Raw genomic sequence first — 12,985 nt, 5'->3', positions numbered from 1 at the left:
TTCCCGTCCCAAATTTGCCAAAACTTTTTGCAATTTTGGCGTGGAAAATTACGTGTGTGTTGATGGTGTGTATGAAACTATTAGGAAAACTTGTTTTGTTGTTTTGGAGGGTTGTAATGACTTCTTCATTTGCTGCAGACAGACGGAACACCACAAAACTGTCCGCCGCACAAAAGAGCGCCGTGAAAAATCTCATTTTGAGGACACACCGAACGAGCGTTTTGAAAAGAAACGTTTAATTTCGCAGCGCGCTGGCGCGATTTGTCTTGAGTCTGGACGTTCTAACGGCGTCGGTGCGTCTTGACTTCGCTGCAATGCGGGGGTAGCGCACCTGTGGGCCTAGATAAAGCGAAAGAAAAGAAATCACCTGTTGCCCAACCTGTGAGAAAGCTACTTTTGTTCCAACCTGTGTGCCTGCTACTTTTCTCGCCTACAACGGAGAGCTTTGTCATTTTTTACTTTCTTCACGTGGGCGTGACTTTCTTAACGTAACGTAACGTGGGTAGTTTTCTGTCTGACGTCACAAGGTGTTAATCCTGCACACTTTGACCCGAGGCCGATACCATTGTTGTTGAAATGCGCGGAGGTCACCCCTCCCTCAAAACGGTACCTCTCGGGGGGACTCCGCCTTTCCGACAGGTGATCTTCTGACACGGAGGTGAGAGAGAGGAGAGGAGGAGGGAGGAAATTTGCAACTGTGTTGTCACATGGTAATTTCAAACGATACCGGACAAACAGATTTTAGTCACGTGGTGTGTGTGTTCTAAATACCGGGGGCACCGAGCGCTGACGTTGATTTATCGTACGAACGCCAGCAAGTTTATAGCGGCAATCTAGTTCAAGTTGGGCCAATGAAAGCTCGCTAGAGGATGGACGGGAATAATCCGTACTATGGCGGCTACCCACGAGAAGGGTACGAGGCGCAGCGGCCGATGATCCCGGCCGGGTACCAGCAGCACCAGGCCCGCTCGTCCTGCCTGTACGCCAACACCCAGCAGCCGCAGCACGCCATGCCCTACCCGCCGCCAAACATGTCCGTCGTGGAACTGGATCAGCTGGACGCAGAACTTCCGGGCGGCGGCATGCCGGGGCCCGGCCCCATGGCGTCCTCGGGACCAGGCCCGACCCAGCCCGTCCACCACGCCGGCCCGCCGCCGGCCCCGCAGTCCAGCTGTGCCGTCAACAGGAACGAGAACCTGCCGTTCCCCTGGATGAAGACCACCAAGTCGCACGCTCACGCCTGGAAGTCGCAGTGGCCAGGTGGGTGAATGTTTGTCGCGGCGGCGTGCCGTGCGTCTCCGCCCGGCCTCTTGTGTGCGTGTGCCCGTAATGAAGCCCGCCTAATGTGATGAGTTCCTATAATGGCCACTTCATCCCCTCTGTGTCAGTTTTACAGCGCAGTCAGGTTGTAAAACTTCTGTCCTCTCAGTCGTCCAATTTCTCCCCAACTCGCTCCCGTCGAAAAACGAGACCCGGGAAATTAAAACGACTCCCGACGGGCAGAGTAGTAAAGGGACCCGCCCGAGCCTTACATCTGTTACCACCCCCGTCCGTAGGTTTTCTAGCTTCATTTCCAGTGATTTTAATTTTTTCGATAAAACGAGGTTATGACATCTGCCCACGAGGCCGGGGAAACGACCACGCTGCCGGCTGATTTTATGGTCCACTCATCAAGAAGTCATAACGTTTATAAATTAACCGGGATAAGAAACTTCTATTATCTGTTTACGGGAAACACGCGCATTTTACTGCCATTTATAGTGACAGGGCGTCAGCGGACACTGGTGCAAATTGGCGGTTTCAACAGGTTCTATGTACAAACTAGCAGGACGGGCATTGTGGCCGGCCGGTATCAGGACTCAATGTCTTTTCGAACGACTCATACCGAGTGTGTAACCAACAGCCAAATCCATCTTGCACAACTTGAAATTCACGTATAGAATTCCCTGTAACTTTTATGTTAGATACATACATATATACACCTGTTATACTTCTTTCTCCGCGCTAATTCTCAGTACTTATATCGTATAACTACAGTTAAGATGTACTAATTCTAAACCAATTTGTGCCGACAAGAAGCTCATTTACACATTAGCTGCAGCATGAACAATGTCCGTGGAAGCTATAAAAGTATCAAATCCTCTGACTCTGCAAGGACCGTCTTTAATCTTCATATCACGCGTGTTCAATCCTCCACAACGCTCGTGTCGACACTAGGGTATCATTTCTGTGACAAATGTGAAACGAGAGAACTTAACAAGCGAAGACTCACCTTTCCACTCTACATGCATGTCGGCCTTGTTAACAAATGGGTGCAATTTGTAAACCGGTATTCACGTTTTCTCCGGCTAGATTAAGTACCAAACATGACACCACAATATGATTCCACTCACTCTAAAATGTCCTGATATATCGGAACACGACAGGAGTTATTGTGTTCGCCCGTTCGGCCGCGCTAAGCCGGTGTTTAACACGTATTTCCATGAAAAAGAGCGAACATGGACACCCGCGGTGAGCACACACACGGGTACATAACCGATAACTTTACAGTCGTGTGCCATTTGTTAGCCAATAAAGCAGCCATACAACTTCTCTTCTTTTGGATTACAAAACCCCCCGAATTCGTGTGACTGATTTTTGTACCCCTCAATCATGTAATAGAACACCACACACTGAACAGGTGCATTTATAGCCATGCACACGAGAAGCGGAAACAATTTTATTCTGCTGCATGAATATAAAGGGTAAAAAAATCATAAAATCAAACAATGTCTAAGTTTCATTGTACAGTATAAACGTACCAGACGTTTCATTTGCACCAGACTATATCATAGCTATTGAAGTTCTTTTACACATCATTGTAGCAGCAAACGCAGTGGTTTTGATGTGTTCACATATTGCCCTATATTACATGAAAGACCTGAAAGAAAAACATCCAAACTACCAGAAAAGACCCAACCCCGGCGACAGTAGGCTCTCAAGATTTGATTGATGCAAAGTTTGGCCAATGTGTAGGTTTTATCGTCTTATTTTATCTATAATTATGTATATTACATGTCATTAGCTGGCCTTTATGACCACAAAACAAAAACAACTCCACCACATGTTGGGAGTGGTGCGCGCTACGGGAGCGAGCATGTACCACGGGCAGACTGAAGTTATAGATGTGTCTTCGCAGCTTCATCGCAGCCAGTTCTCAAACACCGCAACCGTACTGAATCTTTGCATCTACCACACATCTTTACGGGCTGAAAGTACATGTAGTAGAAATTTGACAAGAAAGGTAGATTGATTTGCCAGGGAATTTAGCCGACAGTAAGAGTTCACTTCCTGGCAAATTAGTCTACCCAAGGACATTATATATAATGTCCTTGGTCTACCATTTTGGTTCATGTCTACAATTTTCCCAGTCCGTGGAAGGGTCTAGTGACTCCAGTGCCCAGCTTCTTATACCTTGATCATAAGAAGACATGTATAAGAACAATATTTCAGCTGCATGCTTTCGGTCCAGAAAACGCCCGTGTATACGCAGATAAAGGCTAGTCAGAAACACATGCGATTGGTACATGTAGTAATACAAAGCAAGGAGGTTTTCAAATCAAAGGGCTTTTGATTTTGAACCTCCTTTTACAGAGTAAGGAAAATCCTTTCATAAATCATCCCGATTTTGTACGCATACATACACGTACTGAATTCATCGCTTCGTTGCTGAAGGTTAGATGTAACTTCGGAAACAATGAGAAATACATATGGGATTGAGAGGGTGAACAGTGTCCTACAACATAACATAACCGCGCATTCGGTGTGGAACCGACTGTATTTCAAAAATACTTTAAACCTCGGTTACTGTGGCAAACTGCATGTTCAGTTTCCACATTCAAAGATTTCTGAAAACCACCGTTTTTTCTGTTACTTTCAAACACCGTAATCCAAGACAAGCGATAACACCTGTGCACGCTTGCTATAGTACACAACAAAGCACAGGTAACGTGAACTCTCCGAAAAATGGAACAAATGTCAAACCCATATTCCGCAACACTGGCATACCCATGTACGGTGTTGTTGGCTGTAAAATTACGTTTTCGGGACAAGTTTTCAAAAACATTTGCCTGTTGGTAACTTAACAATACTGCAGAAACACCTGCTACATATGACATTTGATACACTATCATTTGATACCTTTCCATATTATAAGAGACATACATGTACACTGTACTTTCAATTCTAGGTGATATCGCAATGGCTTTGACAAAGACTCGGGTACATTTTGAACACCTTCTCTCGCTGATTCCACATAGCAAACGGAGAAAGAAAGTGTTTCTGTTTTCTAGCTTTCATGTGTGTGACAATATGCATAGATTTTCACATGAGAGGACTAAACTTTTGCTGTACTACTGAAAAGGCGAACGTGCTATCATGACTGACTGGACTGACTGTTTCACAGGCTATACAACTCTCAAGGTGACAGGATACAAAACGGGCAGCGTCACAGTAGGTGACATGTTTTCACGCCAACACGTTGTACTTCACCGGACTACTACATGTAACTTTAGTAGTTCACATCTCGCTTCTTCCAAGCAAAGGTAGAAATGGGGAGATCGTTGCCTTCTTCTGATTGCCCTGCTTTTTGACAGCTCCTGACAGCTTAAGGGTGTACGACTGGCGTCAGAAATGCCCCTTGTCGCAGTTTTCTATCAGAGGTTGAAGGATGCGTCTGCCAGCATTTTGGGGCTATCAGAAGAAGGGACAGTTAGCAATCCTGCCCTCCAACCTCTGCTTGGAGTGAAACGTCTCGCCACGTGGCACTACCTCCTCTAGGACTGAAGTTTTCTTCCCATCACAGTTTCCATGGCGATCACCAACCTTACCCCAACCCACACCTGTACCTGGAATGTAGAAGTGATGGTTAGACAACCGAGGAAAACACACACTCTGAGAGAGAAACAGAAACACGTCTCTAACATTACCCATGTAATGTTGAAAGATTTTCCCAACTTTCTGAAATTGTTGTACCTCACGACCCTTAATTTGACCACTAGTTTATGATTGCACACAATCCTTATGGCCATTAGTCGGAACAAATGTTATAGCCATCCACACAATGTAACCTTTTTGCAAGGTTTTATTTTGGTTTTGGTTTTCTCTGTGTTTTTGGCTAGTTGATTTTTGGTGGAGCAGTTCTCGCGTGCAAGCAGCCACTGTATAAGAAATTAATCTAGGACGCCCAAACTGAAGGACGATGGGGTATAAAATGTATATATTATCAGTCGACACGAAATAACCATAAAACAACGTTAATACCGAAAGACGACTGTTGTTGAGAAAAATGAACACCGCCTAGTACCTGTTGCGGTAAAACGCTGCACAACCTTTCGTCAGCTGATCAGGTCATTTCAATATTTTACACTCGGTGGTCTGACAATTATGCAATGCTACTTTTTCCCCGCTCAATGGTATGGAATCCTAAGATTGGACATAACAACAAGTTTTCCTCATATATGAACATCGGCGTTGAAAAAAGACGTGTGTAAATCAGGCTGTAACATTTAAACAAGAAATATATTCTGCTTTGCATGATTTTAGTCGTCTGACTTGTCTTACATCGACGAGTAACACACTCCTCGCGTTCAGCCATTCGTACTACATGTTGTACATTTCTCCATAGAGTAAGAGAGTCAGAATACACCACATCTTCGCGCGCGATATTCAATGTGATCGTTCGTGATGTCCAGTACTACAAAGATCTAAACACGATTATACAGCTTTCACATACTAGTATAGGCTATCTATCCGTCAAGTCGGTTTGTATGTAGCCTGGTGTACATTTGCACTGTCACGTTTGAGAAAAGGTCCGATGTCTGCACAGTCAGAGCCTTCTGGATATGGATTGACATCGCGGGATGCTCAGAAAAGGGTCAGCCAGTGCTGCTGTTGCAACATACAGAACGATGACAACACACCTGTCGTTACAACACACCTGTAGTCAAAACGCACCGGACGTTATATCTTAGCTTAAACGAAGCTCTAAATTCTTGCCGGGGAGAATTTGTAGTACGAACTATATAAGTGGTGATACCAACAGTAGATACAGATCGTTGCCGGTACCAAGTTTTGGGAAAGAATACCTGATCATTGCACGCTTTATGAATATGATTATACTTATGTTCAGGTGTGTGTAGCTGTACATGTTTCTGCTGTGACAGAGTACCCGAGCAGACGTACAGCACAACATGTTAGCCTCCAACAGGCTCCTCCAAGGTCTGCAAAATAGTAGAAATCTACCACATAAGATGATGATTTTCCAGAGAAGTTTGCCGGAGATGGTCGGATTAATCAACCTCCACAGTTCGGCTAACTTCTCGGTCAAACTATTCGCCTTATTCGGTAAACGTCTACTATTTCTTCACAGTCGAAAGACTTCAGGTAGAGACCTAAGTTGTGGTACTTAATTGTGAAGACTAGCAACATTTATCTCCAAATTCTGCGTGTATAGGGGAGCGGGGCCCTAAGTTACCGTACTACCTGCACGTCCGTCCCGGGGCCCTACCCGGATAGACCGCCCTGTTGACCCAAACACAACGCCCAGCGGCCGTGTGTACGTTTCCGCCCGTGCTGGGCCCAGTTTGTGCACCTTTGCTTGTGTATTGCATAGTTTGACAGGTAGAAACCGCCTTGAAGTGGGCGGGGATGACTCAGGCGCTAGACCCCCGGGTATTTCTGGTCAGAAAGACACTTAAAACTCGGCCAAGTGTTGAAAACACAGCCTATAAACATTATATCTTACAATTCAGGCGCACTAGTTGTGTGTTAGTTAGTTTCTATACCACCAGGCCGACTTACATCACCGTCGCAGGCCGATACTGTAAAACAACTAATGCCACAAAGACTGAGAACATTTCTTACATGATTACACCCCATCGGAAGATTATATTCATAAACTACATCCAAAATATCATCGTCAAATCTGATAATTGTAAAACATTTTCATAATTTGTAATACTAGCACATACACATCCTCTACATTTCTTTTTAATTCTACGGACTATCAAACGTGTTTCAAAATCTCGTCATGCACATATGATATAGCTAAAAATTTACGGAAAATTTGGCATGCAGTGCCTTGAAAAACTGACTCTAAAATGTGTTGAGAACACAGGAGTTTTGTACAAGTGTATGAAGGAATGTTACAAAAATGAATTGTCCTCCGATTGTAAAATGTCACACCTGTTTTGGATACACCTGTCCATTTATATGAGTGCTCTAAACGGACCACTATGCTTTATATACAGCACCGCTTTCATAACGTTACTGACAAACCAAAATCAGCTTATCATACGTAGCGCTGTTAGTTCTGTGTTCTGTGACGCCCGTTCCTTGCGTCTAATTCAAATGTAAGGGTTGTCTAGCGTCAAGTCTGCAACAAAACAAGCATAAAAACGTCAAATGACTACCTTGATAGAATAAAATTAGCATCTACAGCAGTATAATACAGACCATTTCTTGACAGACAGGCGAAGAACAAGAACAAAAATTGTAATACCAACTCGAGCAATTATGAATTGAAAGCCTACGTGTTTTCGTCTTTATGATTTTACATACATGTATAAACATATTGTGTCTAAATCAGGGTGGAAGTTTGATAATTTTCATACAATTCATAACTTGATGTTTTCTATTTCGAACACTCGAACGATGGGTACCAATGTCACGTCCTCGTCGCATTATGCAATGGAGTTGAAAGGAGCTCTTTCGTTCAAAAACCGTGACAATACCACCCTGGCCCGCGGCTTAATTCTTCCATATTTCGGACAAAAGGCACTCAAAACACGCACGTTTTAGAAGATACTTTTCCAATCGAAAGACTAATTCAGATAATTGTATTTTCCAGCTTCACTCCCTTAAGTGCTAAATTAAAACGGGCTGAATTGCTACCATTTCTATCTCTACATTGACACATTTTTTTGTTCCAGATCTTTTTTCCTTCGTAGTCGGTTTTCACACATGATTTTCCTTACTATTTGTTACCCAGTGGTGAATTTATGGCACCAGACAGTTAAAACGTCTTCCTTGGTCAAAATTATATGAAGTGAGATCTATTTTTAGCATGTCCATTTGATTCCATCTTATGTGGATGGTGAGAGTTTTAGCGTGGACGTCAGAAAAATTGAAACGGAAAAATAGTTCTGATGAAGTTCCGTAGTTGAGAAATTCGACAAAGCATTTGTTTGAGTGATTGTGTGAAACGCGTGTATCTAGGCCTAGTGTTAAATGGTATCTGTGGAAAAGCAAAACAAAAAAACTATAGCTAGGCCATCAGCTGATAAACTTCCATAGTTAGGAGATTTGACAAAACTTGAGTGATAGATTCTAGTGTAAAACACGATTATCGAAGTCTACCTGTATGAAGAGCTTGTACATTCTATCAGAAATCATTTCCTAGAATCCGCATGGGATCGAGAAATTTCAGTGGAACTTGACGGAAAACTTGTCCCGTCCCACAGCGCACTGCTGGGGTCTTCTGGTTCACACGTTCTCGTGTGTTCGTTAAACGGAAACCATCTCACTTATGTGCCAGCTTTCGTGCACATTGTCCTCTTTTTAATATGCGCAAAATTATACAGAAAATTAAAGTTGGTTCACCTGTTTCGATTTTTGACCAGAATAAAAGAGGAGGCAACGACGTGTGGGAAAATGAGAAAATTGTGGGACATCAAGCTAGCCCGGGGACGTGTACATTGAGTATAACTCTGTCACCATCTGTGCTACAGTACTTGTTATAAAGACTGTACGTTTAATTTCATCTTTTTTTCTCGTTGTCAAAACATTACAAACTGAGGACAAGGTCCTTTAGCAAAGGGCATCAAAATTAGGAGGAGTATCTTCTACTTGTACATGGGTGCATTTGTACTTGTTGTGAAGACGTGTGTTCTAACTATAGTTTTTGTCTGCCTCGTGTGAACAGGTGCGTCCTTTGCTGTTGAAGATGAGAACAAGAGAACGCGCACAGCCTACACCAGGGGGCAGCTGCTGGAACTGGAGAAGGAGTTTCACTTCAACAAGTACATTTCCCGTCCGCGGAGGATAGAGCTAGCCGCCATGCTCAACCTCACAGAGAGACACATCAAAATCTGGTTCCAGAACCGCCGGATGAAGTGGAAAAAGGAGCAGGCCAAGCGGCGGCCGCTGCCCGAGACTGCCTCCAGCACGACCCCCGGGGGCGGCAGCGGCGGGGCCGCCACCGCGGCGGGGGGCGCCGAGTCGACGGGGACCAGCGGCACCGACCCCGAGACTTCACCGGTCAGTGAGCCGGTCTCGACGCCTCCCCCTTCCACGTCTTTACCGGTGTCTCCACCTGTGAACTCAGGTGGGCAGGGGACCTCAGCACCTTCCCACACGGGCGGGGTTACCGTTCCCCCCGTGCACCAAACACTGTCTCATAGCGTTACCGGACCGACAGAGCCCGCACTCCAACGGGAAAACCTCTCACAGAGCCTTGCCTTTTCACGCTCCTGATTCCTGCAATAGATACGTCAACAACGGCTCTCCGGTCAATAGGACTAATTTGTAAGGCATTCTTGTGGGATTTCTCCCAATCAAAGGCATCAACGCAGGTGGTTTTTCATTAGAAAAACACCAGAATAAAAGACTTGAAATCTATACCACAGATAAACCGATATTTGCAAGATAATCGTTCTAGTCAGTCGACTCGCAAAGCAGATACTAGTATGTATCACCAGGGGGAATGAAACAATCGTTTAGCGGCGTTTTGCATAACCAAGACGCAAGTGTCCTCCAGGAATACTTCCAAGTGTCGGCCGGACCCCGTCAAAGGCTATCCGGATTTGCATAATGAAAGAGGTACAAATTAGCAGGAATCATTAGACTGAGGGGCGGGCGGGGCGCGTGGTCAAGTTGAGGGCACGGGGTTACGGCTCATTCTTATGGAAAACTGGGAGTCGGCGGCGCCTTTTCTATGCATGTCCGTGCCGTTTGTAGTGGGGCCAGGCCCGCCGGTAAAGACGGGCACGGCGGCGGCGGCTTGAAAGGGACTCTCGCGCCGTGATTAAACCGATGTACAAGATCGGAGACACACGATAAAGAGCTCGGCACATCCCTAGGGTAAGCAAGAGGCGTTAGCATTGTGCCTTCTGCATATTGGGAAAAGCCGACAATGGAAGCCGTCGGCTCCTTTGGTGCTCGTGACATAAAGAAAAGAAACCCTACATGTTACATTCCTAATTTAGTTTGAAGAAAGCGTCGACTACGTGCGAACTGGACAAGGTGTGAACGAAACCTTCCAGACAAAGCTATTGTTTCCCACCATTCATCACACCAGACATGTAGCAAATCCGTGACAAATTGTTCGTTAGGAAGCCAAGATGAAAAATGACTTTCAACGCATGGAAACATGTGAATAAAACAATGTAGAAGCATCCACTACATTTTTGAATGAATCCGTTATGATAACGGATATAACGGATTTTCCAGTGACGTTTGTATTGGGTCCGTTGCCCTTGAAACGCCGGAGCCGAGCGCAATAATTAGTGTGAAATCTGTACAAATTAGTCCAGCGTTTATGCTCCCTAGGTTTTTATCAGTGACCTGGAAGCTCGCAGGTATTTGTCAACCGGTTGTTGTGGGCTTCGTAGCGACGAGGTCCTCATCATGTAACCCCCGTAAAGATCAAATATTGGAGCCAAACTCGGCCCGGTTTAGCACCACGTTGTTTACTAGAACATCGATGCTATAGGTTTTGAGTCCACTTAAAATAGAAATATTGGCAAAACAAGCACATACACGTCTGTTGATGATCTGAAGTGAAATGTAAGCGAAAGACGACCAGTATGAGCGATTTGCGTGGCTTCCCGACGCCGGTCGTTGGCTTGACAGATCTGAGTGGTTTGGCTTAAATGAGCGTTATCAATTTGCACTCTGAATTGTTGACAAGATTTGCCGTAGTCAAGGGAAACGGGTTACAATAATGAGTGAAAGGGGCCCAAAAAATCTCGGCCGTTTCCGAATAAAAATTCAACATCAAACAGCCCGGATTAGTCGAGAACTGAACGTTGGTTTCTGTTGTGCGGTTCAAAAACGACCCAACGTTGGGCCGGACGGTATTTCTCGGCCGGTAGAGACCGACAAGACTTCCCTTTATTCCTGTCTACTCCAGGGAATTAGGTACAAAGTCAGAGGAACGAAAGGTTTGACAAACGGTATGTACTAGGGCTAGAATACATAGATATCCGGGGCAGCTTTTCTGTACTATATTATATGTGCATTCACGCCATCACGAAACGTCCGATCAGAATTCTGTAAACGTACTAAAAGTTAAGCGACCAAACTGTTGTTATCAGTTATTCCTTACAGGACGACTTGTTACATATAAACTTTAAGAAGCGTACACTGCCTTGTTTTTCCGGATAAGTACAAACGTTGCAACGTTGAATGGAAATCGTAATTTGATGATGCATTCTCGGGGCTTCTGTCAGACTTGAAGTTGGAATCATTCCAAAATATAGTCAGGATATGTTGCTGAATTTGGCGGCGACTTAAACTGGTACAAGAACGGCTTTTCCTTCTTATTCAAGTGAAATATCTTGAAAGCAACATTTCAACAATTCATGTTGAAAGCACATAAGCAGTAGAATATCTTTGCCACCAAAGAAAACGATGACGGCCGTTCACAATTTTGTTTATGATTCATGGCGCTACCACAAACCGTGAGAGCATTCTAGGGATAAAGCTGTGCATGTGTCGTCCGAAATCCATCTGTTTTGTTACGGAAAAGGCTGTAATAGATTCTTGTCAGGTCAGTAATAGATTCTTGTCAATGGTTTATTCCGTCACAGCCTTTTTAAAAACTCTCCAACATCAAAATCGCACGATGGTCTACGACGAATATGTGCCCGCTCCGTCAGGACACGTTGAAACGTCGCTGAACGATTGGCGGAGCTATCTAGAGCTTCTACCCCCTTGAAAGGACCAAATTAAAGCAATAATCTAACACTCAGGAATATCACAGGAGATATATTTCACATATCCATCTCAATAGTAATTGGAAACCATGCTGATTTATGGACCCATATTTTATAGACCGCCATCTGGGTCGACTGTGGAAAACGTACTAGATATAATACTTAATAGGGCTAGCGTTAGAGCATTGGCTGCCATGGACGCAGCAAAGTTCTCTTTGTATAGAGAAAAATTTAGAATATAAAATCTATTCAGAATATTCCATTGTGATTATTTATGCAAGAAGAAATCAAAGTTTTAATGTTAAAATAAGAACGTTTGTTGAAATATGGAATCAGTTCATCGTTTAGCTGTGAAAACGCAAAGATATGATTCGCTATTGTTAATGCTTGTTACTATATCAGATCTACCTTTGTTACATTTGAGGACACAGATCTACAGTGCCTGTTGTTTAAGTGTATTAGAAAATGTGATAGAAGAAAAGTTGTTATAAATACATTAAACTGTTACTTCCCCGTTTTAGGTTCGGTGTGTTCATTCTGTAGAATTATTATGTACTTGGCATTGTGTGAAAATTATTTCTTCTTTAGCATGAGATTTAGACACCAGAGAATATTTCGTTTATCAGCAATGAACAATACATGTGGAAGGGTCAAAAAGCGTTATCAGAACATGCACAACAAAAACAGCTTCATGTTTAGCTGGTAAGCACGTAGATTTGATAAATGGAAACGAAAAAAGATGGAAAATGTATTCTTCTACAAATGAAAATGTATCCATAACAGTAACACTTTCCACATTTTCAACGCAAGAGGCTGTTTGTTATAACACCGATGGTTTTTCCGTAGTCTTGTTGGATCTGTCACTTTCGGTTCATTTTTAAATACAATGTGTCACATACGTTGATATTCAGAAATATACGATTCGTTACTATTTTGTTGCACAGTATTCTAAAGACATGCAAACCTTGACAACTGTATCTAAGCGGACAATGCACCAACAACTAAAACAC

At 43.8% G+C, this 12,985-nt stretch overlaps 1 protein-coding gene across 1 annotated transcript; it reads left to right on the top strand.

Annotated features, from left to right (window-relative positions):
- The first annotated feature begins 435 nt into the window (after positions 1-435).
- On the top strand, positions 436-12,495 carry LOC136436689 (pancreas/duodenum homeobox protein 1-like). The gene is made up of 2 exons (XM_066430890.1): positions 436-1,260; positions 8,963-12,495. Exons 1-2 carry the CDS (start codon positions 870-872, stop codon positions 9,511-9,513), a joined length of 942 nt encoding a protein of 313 aa, XP_066286987.1. The 5' UTR covers positions 436-869; the 3' UTR covers positions 9,514-12,495.
- Positions 12,496-12,985: the final 490 nt, after the last annotated feature.

This window comes from Branchiostoma lanceolatum, chromosome 6, assembly GCF_035083965.1.
Source record: "Branchiostoma lanceolatum isolate klBraLanc5 chromosome 6, klBraLanc5.hap2, whole genome shotgun sequence".
NCBI classification, from domain to species: domain Eukaryota; kingdom Metazoa; phylum Chordata; class Leptocardii; order Amphioxiformes; family Branchiostomatidae; genus Branchiostoma; species Branchiostoma lanceolatum.
Note: the sequence above shows the minus strand (reverse complement) of the source record. Positions and strands in the feature narration are given on the sequence as shown.